At 38.2% G+C, this 23428-nt stretch overlaps 2 protein-coding genes and 1 pseudogene across 3 annotated transcripts in view; 1 reads left to right on the top strand and 2 right to left on the bottom strand.

Moving 5' to 3' along the window:
* Positions 1-23428, top strand: part of MED13 (mediator complex subunit 13) — a 121383-nt gene that overhangs the window by 52898 nt on the left and 45057 nt on the right. For both annotated transcript variants that reach the window (XM_039476325.2, XM_074388069.1), the window contains 3 exons: positions 960-1643; positions 16606-16819; positions 19365-19446. In XM_039476325.2, coding sequence (XP_039332259.2) covers positions 960-1643; positions 16606-16819; positions 19365-19446 — 980 coding nt within the window. The remainder of the gene's footprint in view (positions 1-959; positions 1644-16605; positions 16820-19364; positions 19447-23428) is intronic.
* Positions 8531-8971, bottom strand: LOC101037908 (guanine nucleotide-binding protein G(I)/G(S)/G(O) subunit gamma-5). Its single transcript, XM_003929082.4, has one exon. It carries the CDS (start codon positions 8935-8937, stop codon positions 8731-8733), a length of 207 nt encoding a protein of 68 aa, XP_003929131.1. The 5' UTR covers positions 8938-8971; the 3' UTR covers positions 8531-8730.
* On the bottom strand, positions 17270-17378 carry LOC120366930 (5S ribosomal RNA; annotated as a pseudogene).

Genomic DNA, 23428 nt, shown 5'->3' with positions numbered 1-23428 from the left:
TCACCCATACTAGAGTACAATGGCACAATCTCGGCTCACTGCAACCTCTGCCTCCCAGGTTCAAGCTGTTCTCCTGCCTGTGGCTGCGGAGTAGCTGGGACTACAAGTGTGTGCCACCACACCCAGCTAATTTTTTATTTTTAGTAGAGATGGGGTTTCACCATGTTGGCTAGGCAGGTCTTGAATTCCAGACCTCAGATGATCCACCTGCCTTGGACTCCCAAAGTACTGAGATTACAGGCGTGAGCTACTGCACATAGCCTAGAAATCTTAAACTCAACAAAATTAATTAGATTTTTAGGTATATTATTTAAGTTCTTCATTTTATAATTGCTTAAAATTATAAGGAAGAAATTATTTTAGGCATTTTCTTTTCCTTTTCTAGTCAGCTCATTCTTTTTTGTGGTGCTAAGTCTTTGGAGAAGGTAGATATGGTGCGAGGCCCATCAGTCTGTCAATTCTAGCACTTTTGAGACTGATGTAACCCTATTCAGTAGAGTAGAATACACTTTTTAGCCAGTTGCTGTAGGAGTGCAGGTGATGACTGAGCTTAGCCAAGCCATTAGTTTATAACTAACAAGAAAATATCAGTTACATTTAGAAATGAGTAAATTTCAAGCCTTGTTATACTTTTTAACCTTAGCTAGAATCATACCTCTGTATTTAAATCAGATACTAAGATATTTAAATCATATAAGACATCATCTTTGGCTGTCTGATCACATAGCTATTAAATTAGCATGAGAGAATTGGCTTTTATGAATCTTTCTGCATGCCCTTATATTTTTTATTTAGGTCACTGAGCAAAGTATTTTTTCCCCTTAAATTCAAATTATTTTACTTTTAGGATTATTTGTGAAAAACAGATGATACCTGAAATGTCTAATACGGTTAGCTAGTATTATACTTTGCCATAATAGTGACACTGTAAATATGAAACCTTTATTTTAACTTTTCAGGCACAAAAATCTCAAGCCACGAAATGCTGGACAACAAGGACAGGCACCAACTTTAGGTCAGCAACAACAAATACTTCCTAAGCACAAGACCAATGAGAAGCAAGAAAAGAGTGAAAAGCCACAGAAACGCCCTTTGACTCCTTTTCACCATCGTGTGTCTATCAGTGATGATGTTGCCATGGACACAGATTCAGCCAGCCAGAGACTTGTGATCTCTGCTCCAGACAGTCAAGTGAGATTTTCAAATATCCGAACTAATGATGTAGCAAAGACTCCTCAGATGCATGGCACCGAAATGGCAAATTCACCTCAACCACCCCCACTTAGTCCTCACCCTTGTGATGTGGTTGATGAAGGAGTGACTAAAACACCTTCAACTCCTCAGAGTCAACATTTTTATCAAATGCCAACACCAGATCCCTTGGTTCCTTCTAAACCAGTGGAAGATAGGATAGACAGTTTGTCCCAGTCTTTCCCACCTCAATTCCCGGAAGCTGTAGAACCTACAGTATATGTTGGTACAGCAGTGAACTTGGAAGAAGATGAAGCCAGTATAGCCTGGAAGTATTACAAGGTCCCAAAGAAAAAAGATGTAGAGTTTTTACCACCTCAACTTCCAAGTGATAAATTCAAGGATGATCCAGTTGGACCTTTTGGACAGGAAAGTGTAACGTCAGTTACAGAGTATGTATTTTTTTTAATAGTCACTTATAATTTAAGGGTGGAAGTGATGCAAGTTCTTAGTATTGGATTCAAGGTAGGATTTACAAGAATAAATACATTGAGTATTAACTTTGCATTATTCCTTTACTGTGTTTTTTCCTCAGGGAACTTTTTTATTATAAGATAGCTTTAGCCACAAAAAGTGGAAAAAATAATATATAAATACTTGTACATCAGCCAACTTAAGGATTTTACATAGAGTTAGAACTCCTGTGTACAATTTTTCTCCTTCTAGTCTTTTTTCCACTGTCCTGAATTTGGTACTTTTTTTTTTTTTTTTTTTTTGAGACAGAGTCTCTGTTGCCCAGGTTAGAGAGTATAATGGCACAATCTCGGCTCACTAAAACTTTCACCTCCTGGGTTCAAGTGATTGTCCTTCCTCAGCCTTCCTAGTAGTTGGGATTACAGGTGTGTGCCACCATGCCCAGCTAATTTTTGTACTTTATTAGTAGAGTTGGGGTTTCACCATGTTGGCCAGGCTGGTCTCAGAGTCCTGACCTCAAGTGATCCTCCTGCCTCTGCCTCCCAAAGTATTGGGATTGCAGGTGTGAGCCATTGTGCCCAGACTGAATTTGGTACTTCTTATTTCAGTACTTGTCTTTATAAGTGTATTTCTAGTTATTCATTTTAATTGCCTTATGATATTTCCTTATTATGAATATATGGTAAATATTTAAACTCTTAAAGATGGATATGTTGGTTATTTTCAATTTTTCACCCTAACATTTTCCAGTTTTTTGGTATACATTTCCTTGTGTACTTGTATAAGAATTTTTTAAGGAAATATGTATAAAAGCCATTTCACTATGGCTATGTCCATTTTCCACATTAAGGATTGTTGCCTAGTTGCTGTTAAACAGCTGTTACATAGTTTAAACCCTCATGAACCAGCAGTGTATGGTAATGGCTGTTGCACTATGTTTTCCTCTATAGTTGGTATTATGAGACTTAATTTTGCTAATCTATAGCATGCAAAATTTCATCTCATTGTCTAAATATGTATTTTCCAGATTTCTAGTAAGGTTGAGTATCATTTAAAATGTTTTGGAGGTATTTAGGTTTCCTCTTCTCTGACTTGCCTATTCATCATCTTTTTTAAGTCAATTTTTCTTTTTTCTTCTGAGGTATTCTTTGCATATTCTGGGTATTAATCCTGCACTAGTTTTATGTGCTGTAGGTATCTTCCTCCCTCAGTGGTTTGCCTTGTCTATTTTATTAATGTTACGCTTTGGGCAGGAGAAGGCTTTTTTCCAGGTATCCCTTGACTGTCTGTGTTGTTATGAATACATTTATAGTCTGTGTAGTAATCCTTTTACATGTAGTTTTTTCTAAAAGGTGAAAATCAACCAGTAAAATACTATTATGCTCAATAGAAGTGACTACCTATTTATTAGTGCAAGGTCAAGGAATATACAAAGATTACAATTCCTTCTTTATCAGATCATTGTTAGTGAATTTTTTTTTTCAGGGAATTACATTCTTATTGTTTAAATGCTACTAATAGGTTAAATAATGTCTTAGACTTTATTTGCTTAGAATGTCACATTTTCGTTATTGATTTATGTGTTTTATTGCTCCAGATAATGTAACTATTATGTGGAGTTTATTTTCTTATTTCTGTTATAATGTGAACCAATTTCTTTCTAGACTTGTTTCAGCTCTCTAGGATTTCATTTTGAATAGACTCGAGTTAATACCACAATTTTTTTTTTTATAACTAGTGGCTGCTTTTTGGTTTTGCCCTTACTTTCTTAGTGAGTATCTTTAGCTCCCTGGGGGATGGAGGGGTGGAGAGTGGGAGATAAACCTGGCATCCTTGTATTTCTAAAAATGACTTGATTTTTGCCCTCATGCTTGGATTGATAATTTGGCTACATGTTGGTTTCATAATTGAAAATCATTTCTTCTTTGAACTCATAGACATTGTTTTACTGTCTTCTAATATCTAGTGCAGGCATCCCCAAACTACGGCCCACGGGCCGCATGCGGCCCCCTGAGGCCATTTATCCAGCCCCCGCTGCACTTCAGGAAGGGGCACCTCTTTCATTGGTGGTCAGTGAGAGGAGCACAGTATGTGGCGGCCCTCCAACGGTCTGAGGGACAGTGAACTGGCCCCCTGTGTAAAAAGTTTGGGGACGCCTGATCTAGTGCTTCAGATGAAATGTGTAATATGAGTTTCATTATTAGTCATTTAAAAAAAAATGATCTATGAGGCTTTTAGGGTCTTCTGTAAGCTTTAGAAATTTCACAAGAATATGTGTAGGTATAATCTTTTTTCTAATCCTGTGCTGGGCATTTGAAGGGATAACTCAATTTGTAAGGCTTTTTGTTCTGCCATTTGGAAATTCTCTCTTTCTTTCTTTCTTTCTTTTTTTTTTTTTTTTTTTTTTTTGAGATGGAGTCTTTGCTCTTTGCCCAGGCTGGAGTACAGTGGTGCAATCTCAGCTCACTGCAACCCTCCACCTCCCAGGTTCAAGCAATTCTCTGCCTCAGCCTCCCGTGTAGCTAGGATTACAGGTGCATGCCACCACGCCCAGCTAATTCTTTGTATTTTTAGTAGAGATGGGTTTTACCATCTTGGCCAGGCTGGTCTTAAACTCCTGACCTCATGATCCACCTGCCTCAGCCTCCCAAAGTTGTGGGATTACAGGCATGAGCCACTGCACCCAGCCTGGAAATTCTCTTTCTTAGATAATACCATCTCCATTTAAAAAATTCTTGTTGAAGGCCGGGCGCGGTGGCTCAAGCCTGTAATCCCAGCACTTTGGGAGGCCGAGGTGGGTGGATCACAAGATCGAGAGATCGAGACCATCCTGGTCAACATGGTGAAACCCCGTCTCTACTAAAAATACAAAAAATTAGCTGGGTATGGTGGTGCGTGCCTGTAATCCCAGCTACTCAGGAGGCTGAGGCAGGAGAATTGCTTGAACCCAGGAGGCGGAGGTTGCGGTGAGCCGAGATCGTGCCATTGCACTCCAGCCTGGGTAACAAGAGCGACACTCTGTCTCAAAAAAAAAAAAAAAAAAAAAAAAAAAAAAAAAAAATTCTTGTTGAAACTTTCAGGATTCTGATGGTGCTCTGTTCTCTTAGGGACTTCTCAACTTTCTTGAATTCTGAATTTTTGTTTCTCATGTTTTAAAAACATGATCAACTCTGTTTTTGTTTTTTTATAATATCCTCTTGTTTGATGTTCTATGATTTTCCTTTTCTCTAGAATTTATTTTGGTCTTGGTCTTTACTTGGATTTTTCTTGTCATACCTCTGGTTATTATTATTATTTTGAGATGGAGTCTCATTCTGTCTCCTAGGCTGGAGTGCAGTGGCGTGATCTCGGCTCACTGCAACCTCCGCCTCCCGGGTTCAAGCAGTTCTCTTACCTCAGCCTCCCAAGTAGCTGGGACTATAGGTGTGTGCCATCATGCCTGGCTAATTTTTGTATTGTTAGTAGAGATGGGATTTTACCATGTTGGCCAGATTGGTCTCGAACTCCTGACCTCAAGTGATTTGCCCGCCTCTGCCTCCCAAAGTATGGGATTACAGGTGTGAGCCACTGAGCCTGGCTGCTGGTGCTGTTGCTGTTGTTGTTGTTGTTGTTGTTTGTGTATTGCAGTGGCGAGATCTCAACTCAGTGCAAACCTCTGCCTCCTGGGTTCAAGCGATTCTCTTGCCTCATCTTCTCAAGTAGCTGGGATTACAGGCACCTGCCCCCAAATCTGTCCAATTTTTGTATTTTTAGTAGAGGTGGGATTTCACCATGTTGGCCAGGCTGGTCACAAACTCCTGACCTCAGGCCATCTGTCTGCCTTGGCCTTCCAAAGTACTGGGATTATAGGCATGAGCCACCTTGCCTGGCCTGTCTGTACATATTGTAGAGCGACATAATAGATAGACTGATTGGAAATTTTGTATATAGGTATAGCTTGACTGGTGCTCCTTGCTCATTCAGTAAATAGTATGTAATGTGTATGTCAGATACTTCAGTATATGATAACTGGATAGGGAATTTTTGGAAGGGAAGGTAACCATTCCTAAAATTTCAGAATGAAGAGGATGTTAAACTTACTTTCACCAGGTAGTTTATTCATTTTCCTTAAAAAGAAACCTTTCTTGTTGCCCCGTTTTCAGCTTTTTTTCTCATTTGTGTTTTTCTTCTGCTTCCTGCCCCTTCTGCTTTTTTTTCCCCCTCCTCCTCCTCTTTTTTCACTGCTCCTTGCAGAACAGGGCTACCCCCATAGGCAGTGTAACCAAAGTAACCTTTGTTTTCATTTCTTTCTAGAGATGAAAGTCCAGTTTTTTTTCTAACTTTTCCAGGCAGATAGACTCTCCTATTGTTTATATGGTTGGGCTATATAATCCTTTCTTTTGCATATTCTAGGCTATGAACTTTTTCTGCTGTATTTTATCTTATTTTGAGCTTCCCTGAGACTTAGTGAAACATCTTGTCCATTTATAGCCTGTCGCTCATTTTTCCTACTGTTAGAGATGTATTCTCTTTTAAAATGCCTAGCTGAGTGCTGTGGTTGAGTCGGGAGGATTGCTTGATTGCAGGAGTGCCGGGCTGCTGTGTACTATGCCAGTTGAGTGTCTGCATCAAGTTCAGCATCAGTATGGTGACCTGCAGGTTGCCTGAGGACAGGTGAACCAGCCTAGGCTGGAAATAGAGCAGGTCAAAACTCCTATGCTGATAGTGGTGGGATTGCACCTGTGAATAGCCACTGTACTCCAGCCTGGGAAGCAGTGAGACCCTGTCTCTTAAAAAATATTAGTAAATTAAAATGCTTTTATTGTCATTTTAGCAGGTAAGTCCCATGCTTCTGGCCCTTTGATCTAAAAGCATTTCAGTATTATTTTATTTTATTTTATTTATTTTGAGACAGTCTCACTATATCACCCAGGCTGAAATGCAGTGGTGCAGTCTTGGCTCACTGAAACTTCCGCCTCCCAGGTTCACGCAATTCTTATGTCTCAGCCTCAGAAACAGCTGGAATTACAGGCATGTGCCACCACAACCAGATAGCTTTTGTATTTTTAGTAAAGAACTAGTTTCACCATGTTGGCCAGGCTGGTCTTCAACTGCTGACCTCAAGTGATCCGTCCACCTCAGCCTCCCAAAGTGCTGGGATTACAGACATGAACCACTGTGCCCAGCCATGATTTTATTTTTAATTAAAATTAATCTGGATTTTAAATTGATAGATATCAGTATACTGTTAGGGATTATGGAAGACAGTGAGCTTACTTAATAGCAGATCTCTTGAAAGTAAATGATGTCTTAGGGCCAGGCGCAGTGGCTCACATTTGTAATCCCAGCTCTTTGGGAGCCCAGACGGGTGGATCACCTAAGGTCAGGAGTTTGAGACCAGCCTGGCCAACATGGTGAAACCCTGTCTCTACTAAAAATACAAAATTAGCTGGGCATGGTGGCATGCACCTGTAATCCCAGCTACTCAGGAGGCTGAGGCAGGAGAATTGCTTGAACCTGGGAGGTGGAGGTTGCAGTGAGCCAAGGCTGCTCCATTGCACTCTAGCCTGGGTGACAGAGAGAGATTCTGTCTCCAAAAAAAAAAAAAAAAAAAAAAAAAAAGTCTTAGATGTCTTAGAAACAAGCCTTAAAAGATCTTAATCTTATGCTTGTTAAATGTAATGTAAGTCTAAGCCAGCCTCAGCTATCGCCTGAGAGTACTAGTCTCCTTGTTTCTATTCTACTTGTATTCTCTACACAGCAGTGAGGGTAATCATTGCAAGTAAAATATTGTGTTACTTTTTTGCTTAAATCCCTCCCATAGTTTCCCTTAGAATAAAATTCACCCCCTTTCTCCTGATCTGTAAGATTGTATGCAGTCTCTTGCCTGCCTGCTTCTTCACCCATGTTACCTGCTGGTATCCTGTTTGTCTCCTGATTTAGCTACACCAGCATCCTTGATAAATTATTCAAACAGCCAAGCTCATTCCTCATGGCCTTTTAGAATTGCGTTATAAAGAGGGGTTCTCATCCCTTCTTATCAGTCAGTGCTGCTCAAAAGTTATCTTTTCGGGGAGGTTTTTCCTGACCATTTAAACTATAGTTTTTCTTCTCTCTCTCAAATGACTGCCTTATCCTGTACACTGCTTTTAATTTCTCCTTAGCATATATCTGAAATTATATTATGTATTTGCTAATGATCTTTTCCCTATTAGAATGTAAGCTCTATGAGGGCAAGGACTCTGTCTTGTTTACTGCTGTATTCCTCTATCATAAATACACATGACCCTTTAGAACAATTCTAGGCACACAACAGAAATTCAGCAGATATTTGGGTGAATGAAATGACAGTGTGGCCCTAAAATACTATTTGAAAACTTACTTTCTCTCCAGGTTATACTTTCTTAGTACTTGTGTGTAAAAATGTGGTGGTATGAATTTTTGGGGTTTTAAAAACTTTAATAGTGAGTTTTTTTGGGTACATTGTGTTCGTGAGATCTGTGAATTCTAGCCCTAACTTAAAATAAGTGTATTGGCTGCTCATGTACATGACTATCTGTAAGTAAAATGAAGGTCTCTTAGAAGTTAATACAGTTTGACCTTAAAATCTGTTCTAAAATTATTTGACATTTTTGTCATTGAATAAGAATGAGAAGGAGGAAGCATAATATAGAAAAGTAGCATGAGGGGTAGAGTGGTACTGGATCGTGATTATATAAGTTAAGGAAATAACTCGCTTTGCCTATTCCTTGCCACCATTTTTTTTTTTTTTTGACTTAATAGACAAGGAAAAAAAGTTTAATAAAAGGGTTTTAATTTGAATTCCATGTCTTTTTTTTTTTTAACCTTTCATACTAAGTTTTATTGTATGCTGCTGCCAGTGTATATAAAACAATTACCCTTGTGAAATAGAAATTCATGAAAATTCAGAGAGGTAGATGTTAAGGACTGACAGAAGTAGAAGTTTGTATATTATGGCACAAGTGTTGCAGGGATAAGCTTTTGTACAGGCTTCAAATGGAGCTCTCTTGAATATTCACTGGATCATGAGAAGTGGTTTGGGAAACCTTTGAAAGATTCATTTTACTACAAAAAGGAACAGACTTTCTGGGGTCTGAAGGGATTTGTACTTGAAGATACTCCAGTCAGCAGAGGATCATGTTGAGCATTCTGCAGACAGAATTGTTTCAAGTCTGCAGCTGCTTGGGAAACTTTTACGCGGTTGAGCCCGGCCTGCAGCCGGAGCTGTTGAACCACTTTCTTCATAACGGCGACGCTGGAGGAGTCAGACATGGTGTACTGGAGGGCCGGGCCGATTGTGGGTCGGTAGGTGGTGGGCCGTGGGTCGACGGGGCCAGACCAATTTGAATTCTATGTCTTATTTGAGAATTGTTTTGGTTATACTGGTTATTGAAATGTGTATTGTGTCACTATTCACTTTTTTTTTTGAGGTGGAGTTTTGCTTTCGTTGCTTGGGTTGGAGTGCACTGGCACAATCTTGGCTCACTGCAGCCTCTGCCTCATCGGTTCAAGCAGTTCTTCTGCCTCTGCCTTCCAAGTAGCTGGGATTACAGGCATGCATCTGGCTAATTTTTTTTATTAGTAGAGACAGGGTTTCACCATGTTGGTCAGGCTGGTCTCGAACTCCTGACCTCAGGTGATACACCCACCTGGGCCTCCCAAAGTGCTGGGATTACAGGCGTGAGCCACTGTGCCTGGCCACAATTCAATTTTAGATATAAGCATTGTTTTTATAGTATGATAATAGATGAGTTAATATGGTAAATATCCCAGAAGGTGAACTCTCAGAGGCTTTGCTGCTGTGTGAACTAAGAAGCATTCATGGAATATAATTGTTCTATACTTGGTAGGTTAGAAGTTTGATTTTAAAAATAATCATCTAGACGGACTGGGCACGGTGGCTTATGCCTGTAATCCCAGCACTTTGGGAGATGGGTGGGTTATGAGATCAAGACCATCCTGGCCAACATGGTAAAACCCCGTCTCTACTAAAAATATAAAAATTAGCTGGGCGTGGTGGCGCATGTCTGTAGTCCCAGCTACTCAGGAGGCTGAGCCAGGAAAATCGCTTGAACCGAGGAGGCGGAGGTTGCTGTGAACCTGGAGACAAAGCGAGACTCTGTCTCAAAAAAAAAAAAAACAAACAAAAATAAATCATTTGGATGGTTCTGGCCTTTTCCTGGAATTATTGTTTTGTGTAGTATTTCCCAACTGGGGCAATTTTATATCCCTCCAGCCCCATCCCCAGGTAACATTTGCCAATGTCTAGAAACATTTTTGGTTATCAACTTGGGGTATGCTATTGGCATCTTGTAAGCAGAAGTTAGAGATGCTGCTAAATATCTTACAGTGCACAGGATATTCCTCTCCCAACAAAAAAATATCCAGCTCAAAGTGTTAAAAGTGTTGAGGGCCTTTCATGAATAATTTGCAAGAGAAATTTGAACTCTAAAGTAATGGTTATTAGAAAGATCAGGCATGCTTACTGATTGACTTCATGGGGGAGAGTTCCCATACATTTTAGTCTTGTTCTCTTGACCTCGTGGTCCACCCACCTTGGTCTCCCAAAGTGCTGGGATTATAGGCGTGAGCCACCGCGCCCAGCCTTGATGGCATTTAAACAACCTTCTTAAATTCTTTCTAGAAGCACTTAGAATTTTAAAGATGTAATATGATCAAACACCTTTTTAGTCATAGAGTAATCCATTCAGAAGCCTACTTTGTTTGTATTAGTAAATTGGTGAATTTCTATCACCTAGTCATTGTTTACATCTATTTTTTTCTCATTTGAGTTTTGAATGTGCCTTTAAATGCTTAGCAATTAATTTTAATGAAGTTATTTAGAGGGCTGTTGCAAGTTCTCTGCATTCTGTATCTCTTCTTAGGAATATTATCTCTCTTTTTAAGTTCATATTCTTCAAAGGTATTTCTTTTTTTATCAGTTTGAATAAAACTGAAGTTTCTCTTATAGAGGTTGCTTTGGAGCACTGTTGGTGTATAAAATAAATTTACTCTTGACCATAAATTAAATTGTAGTCTAATGGAAAAATAACATATTATCTGATAGAGTTGTAAATAAAATATAGTACAGACACAGAGTGGGGAGTAATTTAATTCTATTTATGAAGATTTAGCAGTTTTATGTAGTTTGGTGTGTCATGATGAGAAACGATTCCTGAAAAGCTTAGGGCTATAGAATGCAATAGCAGAATGATATTCCTAAGTTTCTATATTATCTTGAGATCATGGAGTGACTGTTGTAAGTATTGAGTGAGATAAAATAACAAGTTTTGGAAAATAAGGATTTTGGAAAAACCAAGTAATGTTATTGAAAGGCTGCTGGAAATGAAAAGATCTGTCTGTATGAAAGGAGATCAGTTTGGACATGTTCAAAGAGCTCATGCAAAAATGATGTGAGGCTGACACTAGGGAATTAGAAGCAGCAGGGATGTATGAATGTTACAGATGCTGTGGAATGTATTTTGAAGAACTTTGCAGTCAGTTGAATAGTAAAGTAGGGGAATAACAGGAGAGTTTAAGGCCAAGCATATTTAGTTCATGAGGTGTAAATGAGAAACAATAGGTTTGAAGGTGTCTCTATCACTCTTTTTTTTTTTTTTTTTTCTTCCTACCATTCTTTTTACCCACTTTAGGCTAAATCTTACCAAACTTAATTTTTCTGATTTTTTTAAAAGTAGCATGTCTAAATGGAAGTGCCTTGATACCTTATGAAAGTAAGGTCTTGCTAAATAAGGAACGTCTGACTAATTAATAATGGCATATCCACTAAAATAAGCAAAGGAAATCTATATAGGCTGATATAGGAAGATCTCTACATAGATTAGGAACAAAGTACATATGTACAAACATATCTGCTGGCATATAGTTAGGGTTTTTTCCACCTTAATTTGATGATAGAAATAGTCTGTTATCTTGAAGGAGAGAGATTGAGATACTTACGCTTTTCATCGATCTCTTTTTATACTACATGACTTTAGCTATGTGTATGTAATGTGAGTACATTGTAAAAATGTGAATGCAGTTTGAGGTGCCTGCTGAGAGATTCCATCAGGCAGTTGGGATCATGTCTGAAATTTAATAGAGGGGAATGTTAATAACCCAGTTAAAGTAGATACATAATGCAAAAGGATAAGAATACATCAGTAGAAATAAAGAACTAGTTGATTTATAATAGTGGAATGTTTACAGGTGTGTGCCTTTATAGAAAATTACAGTAGGAGAAATTCAAAGCTTTGTTTTACTTATGTTAAGTGAAACTCCATTTTCTGTTTGGTATAAGTAAGTGTTTTCTTTAATTGCTGTTGAAAGGTGGCACTGTCCATAATAGTGGGTTAGTGAAAGAGAGCAATATGGCATGATCATGGCTCACTGCAGGCTTGAACTCCTGGGCTCAAGCGATCCATCCTCCTTAGCCTCCCAAGAAGCCAAAACTACAGGCATGCAACAACACTGCTCGGCTAATTGAAAACTTTTTTTTTTTTTTTTTTTTTTTTTTAGTAGAGACAGGATCTTGCTATGTTGTTCAGGCTGGTCTTGACTCCTGGTCTTCAGTGGGTACTACTACTTCAGCCTCCCAAAGCACTGGAATTACAGGTGTGAGCCACTGCACCAGGCCCTCTTGATTTTTCTAATCAGCAGTTTTAGGTGGTGACAGCTACTTAACTAGTATAGAGTAACAGAATTTATCATTTCAAAGTACTTTTTTATACTTAGACTTTAATGTGCAGCAGTTTTATGTTTAACTTTCAAATGACTTTTTAAAAAGTAAAATTCCTTTTCTAATTTGTTGGAATTTACGTGCAGGAAAGGAGAGGTTGTAGTGGAACATAGCATAATCCATATGTAAGACATTTGTGGCAAATATCTATCCTTTTTTGGTTTCTGATTCTTTTTAGTTTCTCTGTTAGTTAATGATAGCATGTATTTCAGGATAGAGGCTAAGAATTGTATAAATTTTAAAGATAGTGAAATTTCTGGCAAGAAGCATATCTTTTTTTTTAAGGGTTTAGCAGTTAGTTTTAGAAGAATTTATCATTGTTTAGTCTGCTATTCTGATTCAGAGGGAAACCTTTCTAAACCCTGAGCAAAGAAAGAACTGTATTTGAGCATAGTTCTTTACATGTTTTATTCTCTAGCCAAAGTATGTCAGGATATCTTAACTATGATGTTCATCAATAGAACTAACTCCTATGTTGTAATTAGTAATATACCAGATACGTGTGTCTAGTTACAGAATGCATTATTTGATCTCTAAAAGGTAGTTCTGAATGCCTTTGTTTCACAGAAAGTCTGTGATGAAATAAACTTGTTTTGTTTTTACTGTACTCTAAATCTTTTAAGTCTTCTTTATTTGCTGTTTTATTTTAATGCAATAAAGCTTTCCTTTTGACAGTGACCTTGACTCAGTTTAAGGATTGATTCTGAATGTGGGAGATCATAATAGAAAAAATACCCTTTAAAAAGTGGGAGATTTTAGGCTGAGCACAGTGACTCACACCTGTAATTCCAGCACTTTGGGAGGCAAACACAGGAAGATCAGTTGAGCCCAGGAGTTCAAGACCAGCCTGGGCAATATAGGGAGATCCTATCTCTACAAAAAATTAAAAACTGGCCAAGTATGGTGTTACATGCCTATAGTGCCAGCTACTCAGGAAACTGAAGAGGGAGGATACTTTGAGCTCTGGAGGTGAAGGTTATAGGGAGCTGAGACCACGCCACTGCACTCCAGCCTGGGTGACAGAGCAAGACCTTGTCTCAAAAAGAAAAAAAGTGGGGAGATTTTGACATTATTGCCTTCATTTGTTCCTTAATTTTCCTTCTATAGCTTATCTCCTTCTATAATTGTCGATCCTTAAATACTCTCATACCTCATCTGGAAGAATTTTTATTGAATAAAGGCATAACAGCATATGTTACCATGCCATGAGCCATGTTAAATTCTATATGAGTACGTTTCAGGATAATACGTTACTGTCATAGTAAAAGGAAGGAGATGCAATTAATGAATAATTTAAATTTGCTTTGGGCCTTGTAATACTTCCTATTCATGACTGTACCTGATCCTTTCACAGTTTGTCTGTATGTAGTTTTATGTCTAATTGAAACTGTCTGTGTAGTTAATTATTTGGCTGTATGTGAAAGTTCATTTGAGGAAAGGATAAGTTATTTGCATTCATAAAAGTGTATGATAATTGGAGTTTTTTTATCTGGCATCTCTTAAAAGTAACAATTTTTAATTTTTTGTCAGCTTTAATTATAGAAGAATGTATAATGTAAATGATTTATATTTTTAAATTTATTGTGCCTTGATACTCTTGAAATTGACTACATTTAAATTATTTGCGCATAATGTCTGTGAGAATGATTCAATAAAATAACAAAAAGTCATATTTAGGTAATGCATTTGGTTTACTAATTTTTATTTTAATAGAGCCCTGTGCAGTAGAATTGGTCCTTTTAATAATGTTACTGCACAGTAGTCTAGCAACTGCTTATGTAAACATTGTGAAGGTTTTTACACTTCTGCAGGAGGACAAGTTAATATGCAACAGAGTTGTTTTATTTACCTCTACAGAGAGTAGTAGTGTCTTTCAGACTGGAGGAAGGGAGATTTCTTATACTTTCTTCCCTGAGAATAGTTATTTGAATATGAATACTTAAAATCTTTTCAGCTCTAACTTTGCCACTATGTGACCTTAGCAAAGCCCTTGATTTTATGTAATTTCTACATCAAAGTCAGGGATAATACCCTTCATTTCCTATTGTAAAAGATTATTTTAAGTATTAAATAAGAAAAGTACATATCAAAGTAGCTAGATTTACTATTTGGAAAAGATTTGCATTAGTGAATATTTTGTAGACAATTCAGCCAGCAGTAAGAGTCTAATGTTGTGAGGTAAAAAAAACTACACTTGAAAATCATCTGTTTATAGAATAGAACTATTCTAGTGATTAATTATAAAACATATCCCCAATGACAGTATGTTAACATTATGTTCCCACAGAAGAAAATTTTTGTATGCTTGGGATTTTAGTTTTTTGAATAAATCTAGGGCATATTTGGAGTAATAATGATATGTATTTGAATATTTTATAGCCTGTTTAGAAATCAGTTTTTGTTTTGATGGCTTGTTTTACCCTTAGTTTGTAAGAGATCAAGTGCTGCTAGTGCTAGGCATTAGTGAATATGTTAATGAGATATGATTTCCCTGTCAGTCAAAGAATTTACAGTCTGCAAATACCTTCACTGCTCCCAGACCTTACATATCTTATAATTTTTGTCTCAGTACTCAGTATAGATAAGCACTGGCATTGGTACTTTCTAGTATGTAAAAATTGTTCATTTCAAAGTTTAAGATACTGTATTTTAGTAGTACTAATGCACAAACATCTCAGTCTATGACTTTTAGATTTCATTTATTCATTACCAAGTATTATGGTATGTAGGCAGTCTAGGCATCTGTGCTAAGTCAGTGAACAAAGATAAGATCCCTGTCCTTGTAGAGCTTTTATATTCTAGTGTGAGTGACAGTCAACTATGAACATAATAAATTATGTAATGTGTTAAAAGATAAGTGCTATGGAGGAAAATAGAGCAGGGTAAGGGGGATTATTTTTGAGGCAGTTGGGCATATTGCTATTTAAAATAAGGTAGTTTTGGTCTCAGAGAGAGTTGACATTTAAAGAAAGACTTTAAGGAAGTGAGTGAGTTGGCCATGCAGTTATTTGGAAGAATATTCCCAATAAAAGAAATAGCCAGGAATGGGTCTGGAACCCATTGAAGAACCTAAAGGAAGCCCTTGGAAGCAGTCTAAGAGAGGACTAGAATCGTAGAAGATGCACTTGGAGAGGAAAACAACAAGATGATGGAAGGTTTTCATAGGATGATATAAGGACTTTGGTTTTTTTCTCGGAGTGAAATAGTCATTGCAAGATTCTGAACATGATCTGACTTGGCTGCTAGCTACTGATAGCTTGAGAACATTAGCTTTGTAAACCTGAGAGAACAGGACTTTAAGAGTCTAAACGTGTCTCATACAAACCAGAAGCTAGTGATTCTGTGTTCATGCCCACCAGGCAGTCTGGTCTTCAGAGAGAGAAAAGTCCTGATGCTTTCCAGGGTTCTCTGGTACAGATCAGCTTACTTCTTGTGGCTTCTCTCTTTAGTCCTTAGATTTCAGCCTTCTATAGTCTGTCAGTTTCCACTTAGTTCATCTTTCTGACTTCATTGTTGTCTTCTGTCTTGTTCTGTCATCTCTTGCCGTTTTATTGGTTATTTTAGAAGAGTAAAGAGAAGGATTTTTCAATCACTGTGTTAAACCAGAAGACTAAACTTAAAAACTGATGTGCCAATGTGATTAGAAAAGAACTCTGAGATACTTCCACTGAAACTTCACCTTCCCTTGTGAAACATCTTGCCAGGATTAATAGTAATAATGTTATTTTCATGAACCACAAATCAGCCCTTCAAAATTTTGAAACTTAAACTGTATCTATTCATGGCAGTAAAACAATGCATAATCATTTTCATTGTATAAATTGTTTTCAAAGTATCCTACCTCACTATAAAACCCCCACTTTGAGTCACTGTACTGGAGCAGTTTAGATTTAAGAGCCCCTTTCAGGGAATGGATTTGGACAATGTAATGTGCTTAAGAACTTGAGAACCATGAATTACCTAAAGACAATATATTTTGATAGATCACATAGTTAGGAAACTTGGATTTTAGCCTAATTTCTCTATGGCTAAATTTGAGACTTCAATAAATTATTTAATATTTCCATGCCTCCTCTTTTGTGAAATAAGGGATTGCAGGTTAGATAATCTTTAAGTAAATATAAAAACCTTATGATACTTACGTTGTTTTGGAAATTTTTAATACTTATGTGGATAATTTTGTTTTTAATTTTTTTATGCAGGTTAATGGTGCAATGTAAGAAACCTTTAAAAGTTTCTGATGAATTAGTGCAGCAATATCAAATTAAAAATCAGTATCTTTCAGCAATAGCATCTGATGCAGAACAAGAACCTAAAATTGATCCATACGCATTTGTTGAAGGAGATGAGGAATTCCTTTTTCCTGATAAAAAAGATAGACAAAATAGTGAGAGAGAAGCTGGAAAAAAACACAAGGTAAGAGAAATCACAGTACACCAAAGGGTCACTGTTGATTTTGTAGCCCTGAATATAGTAACACAGTTAGTACCACACTTATCTCACTTATTTTGTCTTAGAATAGAAAGAGTAATCATTTATTTAGAAAAATGTATTTTTGGCTAGGTGCAGTAGCTTATGCCTGTAATCCTAGCACTTTGGGAGGTCGAGGAAGGCAGATCACCTGAGGTCAGGATTCTGAGAGCAGCCTGGCCAACATAGTGAACATGTCTCTAATAAAAACACAAAACTTAGCTGGATACGGTGGCATGCATCTGTAATCCCAGTTATTCAGGAGGCTGAGGCAGGAGAATTGCTTGAACCCAGGAGGCTGAAGTTGCAGTGAGCCAAGATCAGGCCACTTCTTTAAAAGGAAAAAAAAGAAAAACACACTTTTTAAATTTTTTATTTATTTTTCTTTTTTTCAAAAGCCTACAGCACCCGGTATTCCCAGGTGGTCTCCCATCCAAGTACTAACCATGCCCAACCCTGCTTAGCTTCCGAGATCAGGTGCATTCAGGGTGATGTGGCCGTAGACAAAAACACACTTTTTTAAAATGAGTAAATCAAGCACATGGTACCAGTTATACCTGGTCTGTGATAATGAAAAGATTTTGTTGTTTACAAATACCATTATACATCACTGAGTTTAAAGACTGTGATATTTCTGAATATGTGATTCAGGAACTTACAGTACACCTAAAAGTAAAAATGAAGTGCAAGATAATAGTTATTACATTAAAAATTTAAAAGTCCAATATATGAGAATAACTGTGCTACACAAGAATTTTGTCTTAAATACAAAATATGAAAATTGGCCAGGCACAGTGGCTCACACTTGTAATCCCAGCACTTTGGGAGACCAGGGCAGGTGGATCACAAAGTCAGGAGTTCGAGACCAGCCTGGCCAAGATGGTGAAACCGTGTCCCCACTAAAACTACAAAAATTAACTGGGCGCTGTGGCTAACACCTGTAATCCAGCTACTTGGGAGGCTGAGGCAGGAGAATTGCTTCAACTAGGGAGGCAGAGGTTAGAGTGAGCCAAAATTGTGCCACTACACTCCAGCCTGGTGACAGAGCAAGACTCTATCTAAAAAGAAAAAAAAAGAAAATTGAAATATGTAGAGCTATGAAAAAGATGCAAAAATATGTTTTTTGTTTTTTTGGGGGTTTTTTCTTTTTTTTTTTTTTTTTTTTTTCCCTGAGATGGAGTTTCACTCTTGTTGCGCAGGCTGCAGTGCAATGGTTCAGTCTTGGCTCACTGCAAACTTCACCTTCCCAGTTCAAGCGATTCTCCCGCCTCAGCCTCCCAAGTAGCTGGGATTACAGGCATGTGCCACCATGCTCAGCTAATTTTGTGTTTTTAATAGAGATGGGGTTTTTCCGTGTTGGTCAGGCTGGTCTTGAACTCTCGACCTCAGGTGATCTGCCCACATCAGCCTCCCAAAGTTCTGGGATTACAGGTGTGAACCACCACGACTGGCCCTCAATAATATGTTTAATACAAAGAATTAATTTTACAAAGTTTTACTTTTGAAATTATACAAAATTCTTTGTATGGTATGTTTAATACAAAGAATTAATTTCACAAAGTTTTACTTAACCCTACTATGTGCCAGGTACTTGAAATTTTGTCTTTTTGGAAGTGTGAGAGTAGTGGTAGCTGAGAAAGCTGCAAGAATAATAGAACATGAATTGTCCCGGAGCAGTGGCTCACGCTTGTTGTAATCCCAGCACCTCGGGAGGCCGAGGTGGGTGGATTACCTGAGGTCAGGAGTTTGAGATCAGCCTGCTAACATGGTAAAACCCCATCTCTACTAAAAATACAAAAATTAGCCAGGTGTAGTGGTGCACGCCTGTGATTCCATCTACTCCAGAGAATGAGGCAGAAGAATCTTGAACTTGAAAGGTGGTGGTTACGATGCCAAGATTGCACCACTGCCCTCCAGCCTGGGTGACAGAGTGAGAATCTGTCTCATGGAAAAAAAAAAAAAAAAAAAAAGAACATGGAGTTTGGAGTTTGACAGATTTAGGATGAAGTTCAGCTTTCACTACTTATCAGCCATATTTTTGGGCACATTAGAGTCTCTACTTTTTTTGTCTGTAGGATAAGCATACTTACAGGCACAGTGGTTCATGCCTGTAATCTCAATACTTTGGGAGGCTGAGGCAGGCAGGTCATGAGGTCTAGAGATCGAGCCCATCCTGGCCAACATGGCAAAACCCCGTCTCAACTAAAAATACAAAATTAGCTGGGCATGGTAGCACATGCCTGTAGTCCCAGCTATTTGGGAGGCTGAGGCAGGTTTCAACCTGGGAGACAGAGGTTGCAGGGAGCTGAGATAGCACCACTGCACTCCAGCCTGGTGACAGAGCAAGACTCCATCTTGTTAACTATAAGAATCAGGGATAATGTATGTTAAACACTTAGCAGGATGCCTGACACATAACCACTCAATAATTGGTAGATTTTATTGTTGGTAAATTATGTATTTCAGCCTAACATGCAGTATTTGTTTGCAGGTAGAAGATGGGACATCAAGTGTAACAGTGTTATCACATGAAGAAGATGCCATGTCATTATTTAGTCCCTCTATCAAGCAAGGTAAAAACCTTTATTTCTTAATCAAAATACTGTATTCCAGGATTGTTACTACAGGCTGATCTAATATTGTTTGACTTCTAATATTCCTTTTTGTATAATTCATTATATTTCATAAAAAGGATTTTTTCTTAAATGGTAGATTTATTGGTTATCTTTTATTGGAAGAAGGAAGTTCAGGTGATAGAATTTGTGTTTTGAATTGTTGCAACCTGTTTGCTGTTTTTACATATAAAAGTAGTTTTCCACTAAAAACTCAGTTTTCTGTAATAGATTTCCCACACCCTCCTATTGGGAACTATGCGAAAGGAAATAAAAGAATGAAGGTACGTATTGAATGGAAACTGATTGAGAAAAAGCTATTGTTATACTATGCCATGGGTATAGTTACACTATCCAGGAAAAAAACACTTGGAAAAAAAACAGGAGAAGGATACAGATGTCCAGTTGGTTGACAGTAAACTGTTTCATCATAATAACTCCCAAGTGTTTGCTCTCTGAAGATTTGACACTACTTTGAAGCTTATAGCTATGGGGATTATAATTAGGAGACTATAAATTCTCCTCATACCTGTCTCCATTGTTTCAATTATTTGAAAAATGAGTCCAGGTGTGGTGGCTCACACCTGTAATCCCAACACTTTGGGAGACCAAGGTGGGTGGATCACTTGGGGTCAGGAGTTCAAAACCAGCCTGATCAACATAGTGAAACCCATCCCTACTAAAACAAAAATTAGGCTGGGTGTGATGGCTCATGCCTGTAATCCCAGCACTTTGGGAGGCCAAGGTGGGCGGATCAGGAGGTCCAGAGATCGAGACCATCCTGGCTGACATGGTGAAACCCCGTCTCTACTTCAAAGCAAAACAAAACAAAACAAAAATTAGCCAGGCATGGTGGTGCATGTCTGTAGTGCCAGCTACTCAGGAGGCTGAAGCAGGAGAATTGCATGAACCTGGAAGGTGGAGGTTGTGGTGAGCCAAGATGGGCCAAGCATGTTGGCTTACACTTGTAATCCTAGGACTTTGGGTGGCTGAGGCGGGTGGATCACTTGAGATCAGGAGTTCGAGACCAGCCTGGCCAACATGGTGAAACCCTGTCTCTACTGAAAATACAAAAATTAGCCAGGCATGGTGGCAGGCGCCTGTATCCCAGCTACTTGGGAGACTGAGGCAAGAGAATTGCTTGAACATAGGAGGCGGATGTTGCAGTGAGCTGAGATCGTGCCACTGCACTCCTGCCTTGGTGACAGAGCGAGACCCCATCTCAAAAAATAAATAAATAAAAATTGAAAAATGATTTAGAATAAGCTCAACTATGATTGTGTTGTGACATGGAATAAATGAGCAAAATGTTTTTTAAAAAAGTTTTCACCTATGCAATGAGATAAAGTCCTTTGGATCTAAAACCACAACTTCTAAATTAAGCTTTACTGGAATTCTGTTGTCATTTTCTTCCCACACACACAAGTTAAAAGAACTGTTCTGAGGCCACTAATTCAACAAATATTTAGCACGTGTTATGTGTAGGCACTGTTTGGGAGTTGGGGATACAGTGGTCAAGTCTCCACTTTGAAAGTGTCTGGGCTGATTACAATGGCTTACGCCTGTAATCCCAGCACTTTTGAAAGCCAAGGAGGGCAGATCACGAGGTCACGAGTTTGAGACCAGTCTGACCAACATGGTGAAACCCTGTCTCCACTAATACAAAAATTAGCTGGGTGTGGTGACACATGCCTATAATTCTAGCTACTCAGGAGGCTGAGGCAGAAGAATTGCTTGAACCCGGGAGGTGGAGATGACAGTGAGCCAAGATCTTGCCACTGCACTTCAGCCTAGGCAACAGAGCAAGACTCCGTCTCAAAAAAAAAAAAAAAACGGAGTCTGACTTAACTCGAGACACAATATGGTAGTTCATTTATAAAACCCATTTAACTTTTAAAATAATTTGTTTTAATTGACAAGTAAAAATTGTGTACATTTATGGTATACAACATGATGTTTTGGTGTGTGTGTGTATGTATGTGTGTGTATATATATATATATACATATATATATATATATATACACCAAAATATATATATTTACTTTTTTTTTTTTACATTTTACTCATATTCTGTGCTACAGCACAATTATAGTTGAGCTTATTCTAAATCATTTTTTCAATTGTAATTTAAACAGTGGAGACTGGTATGAGGAAAATATAGTATCCTGTTCTAACCCCTGTAACGATAAGCTTAAAAGTACTGTCAGGTCTTCAGTGAGCAAACACTTGGAATTATTTTTGTGTGTGTGTGTGTGTATGTATTTAGCCATTCCACTATATATGCCACTATATATATATTCCACTATATATGTATATATCTCACTGTATGTATATAGTGGAATGGCTAAATCAGGCTATTTAATGTATACATTACCTTATATACTTACTTTTTTTTTTTTGTGGTGAGAACACTTAAAATCTACTCTCAGCAATTTGAAAATATACAATATGTTGTTAATTAGTCACCACGATGTACAGCAAAATCCATTTAACTTTTGATGTGGGCAAAGTAAGTCATCTTCTGGTGTGTGTTTTTTTGATGACAAAGTTTTAATATTTGGAATAAATTGAGTTTCTGGATAACCAAAAATAAGAAAAAAAATCTAGGTAGCTTGGATATTCAACAATGTGGATTATTTGCCAAAGTGATCTACAGATTCAGAGCAATATCTATCAAAATTCCAATGACATTTTTCACAGTAACAGAAAAAAACAATCCAAAATTTGTATAGAATCACAAAAGGCTCTGAATAGCTAAAGCAATCTTGAGCAAAAAGAACAAAATTGGTGGCATCATACTACCTGATTTGAAAATCTGCTGCAAGGCCGGGTATCATGGCCCATGCCTATAATCCTAATACTTTGGGAGGCCACAGTGGGAGGATTGCTTGAGGCCAGGAGTTCAAGACCACTCTGGCCAACATAGTGAGACCCTGTCAGTGTAAAAAAAATACATAGTCTGGGGATGGTGGCTCATGTCTCTAATCCCAGCACTTCGGGAGACCAAGGTGGGTGAATCACCTGAGGTCAGGAGTTTGAGACCAGCCTGGTCAATATGGCAAAACCGCATTTCTACTAAAAATACAAAATGAGCTGGGCGTGGTGGCGCATACATGTAATCCCAGCTACTTAGGAGGCTGAGGCAGGAGAGTTGCTTGAATCTGGGAGGCGGAGGTTGCAGTGAGCCAAGATTGCTCCATTTGACTCCAGCCTGGGTGACAAGAGTGAAACTGCATCTCCAATCAATCCACCAATCAAATGTTAAATATTTTAAAAATTAGAAAATAAAAATAGGCTGGGCGTGGTAGCTCACGCCTGTAATCCCAGCACTTTGGGAGGCCAAGGCAGGCAGATCACCTGAGATCAGGAGTTTCAGAGCAGCCTTACCAACATGGAGAAATCCCATTTCTACTAAAAATACAAAAATTAGTTGAGTGTGGTGACATGTGGCTGTAATCCCAGCTATTTAGGAGGCTGAGGTAGGAAAATCGCTTTAACCTGGGAGGTGGAGGTTGCAGTGAGCCAAGATCGCAGCCATTGCACTCGAGCCTGGGCAACAAGAGCAAAACTCCATCTCAAAAAAAAAAAAAAAAAAAAAAAAAAGGCGGGGAAGCGGGGAATCTATTACAAAGCTATTCTAAGTAAGACAGCATGATGCTGGCGTAAGACACATAGGCCAATGGAACAGAATAGAGAGCCCAGAAATAAATCCACCTGTTTCTGGTCAACTGATTTCAACAGAGATGCTAAGGACACCCAGTGGAGAAAGGACAGTCAGTTCAGTAAGTGGTGCTTAGAAAACTGAATATTCACATGCAGAAGAATGAAATTAGATCCTCATCTCCCATCATATACAAAAATCAACTCGAAATGCATTAACAACTTAAATCTAAGACCCAAAACTATAAAACTACTAGAAGAAAACTGGAGAAAAGCTCCATG

The sequence above is a fragment of the Saimiri boliviensis genome, chromosome 17 (assembly GCF_048565385.1).
Source record: "Saimiri boliviensis isolate mSaiBol1 chromosome 17, mSaiBol1.pri, whole genome shotgun sequence".
Classification (NCBI taxonomy): domain Eukaryota; kingdom Metazoa; phylum Chordata; class Mammalia; order Primates; family Cebidae; genus Saimiri; species Saimiri boliviensis.
This window is presented reverse-complemented; position numbering and strand designations above follow the sequence as displayed.

Bases quoted from the DNA above. Each gene is read 5' to 3' on its own strand.
- LOC101037908 (XM_003929082.4), bottom strand. From the start codon at position 8,937: ATGTCTGACTCCTCCAGCGTCGCCGTTATGAAGAAAGTGGTTCAACAG.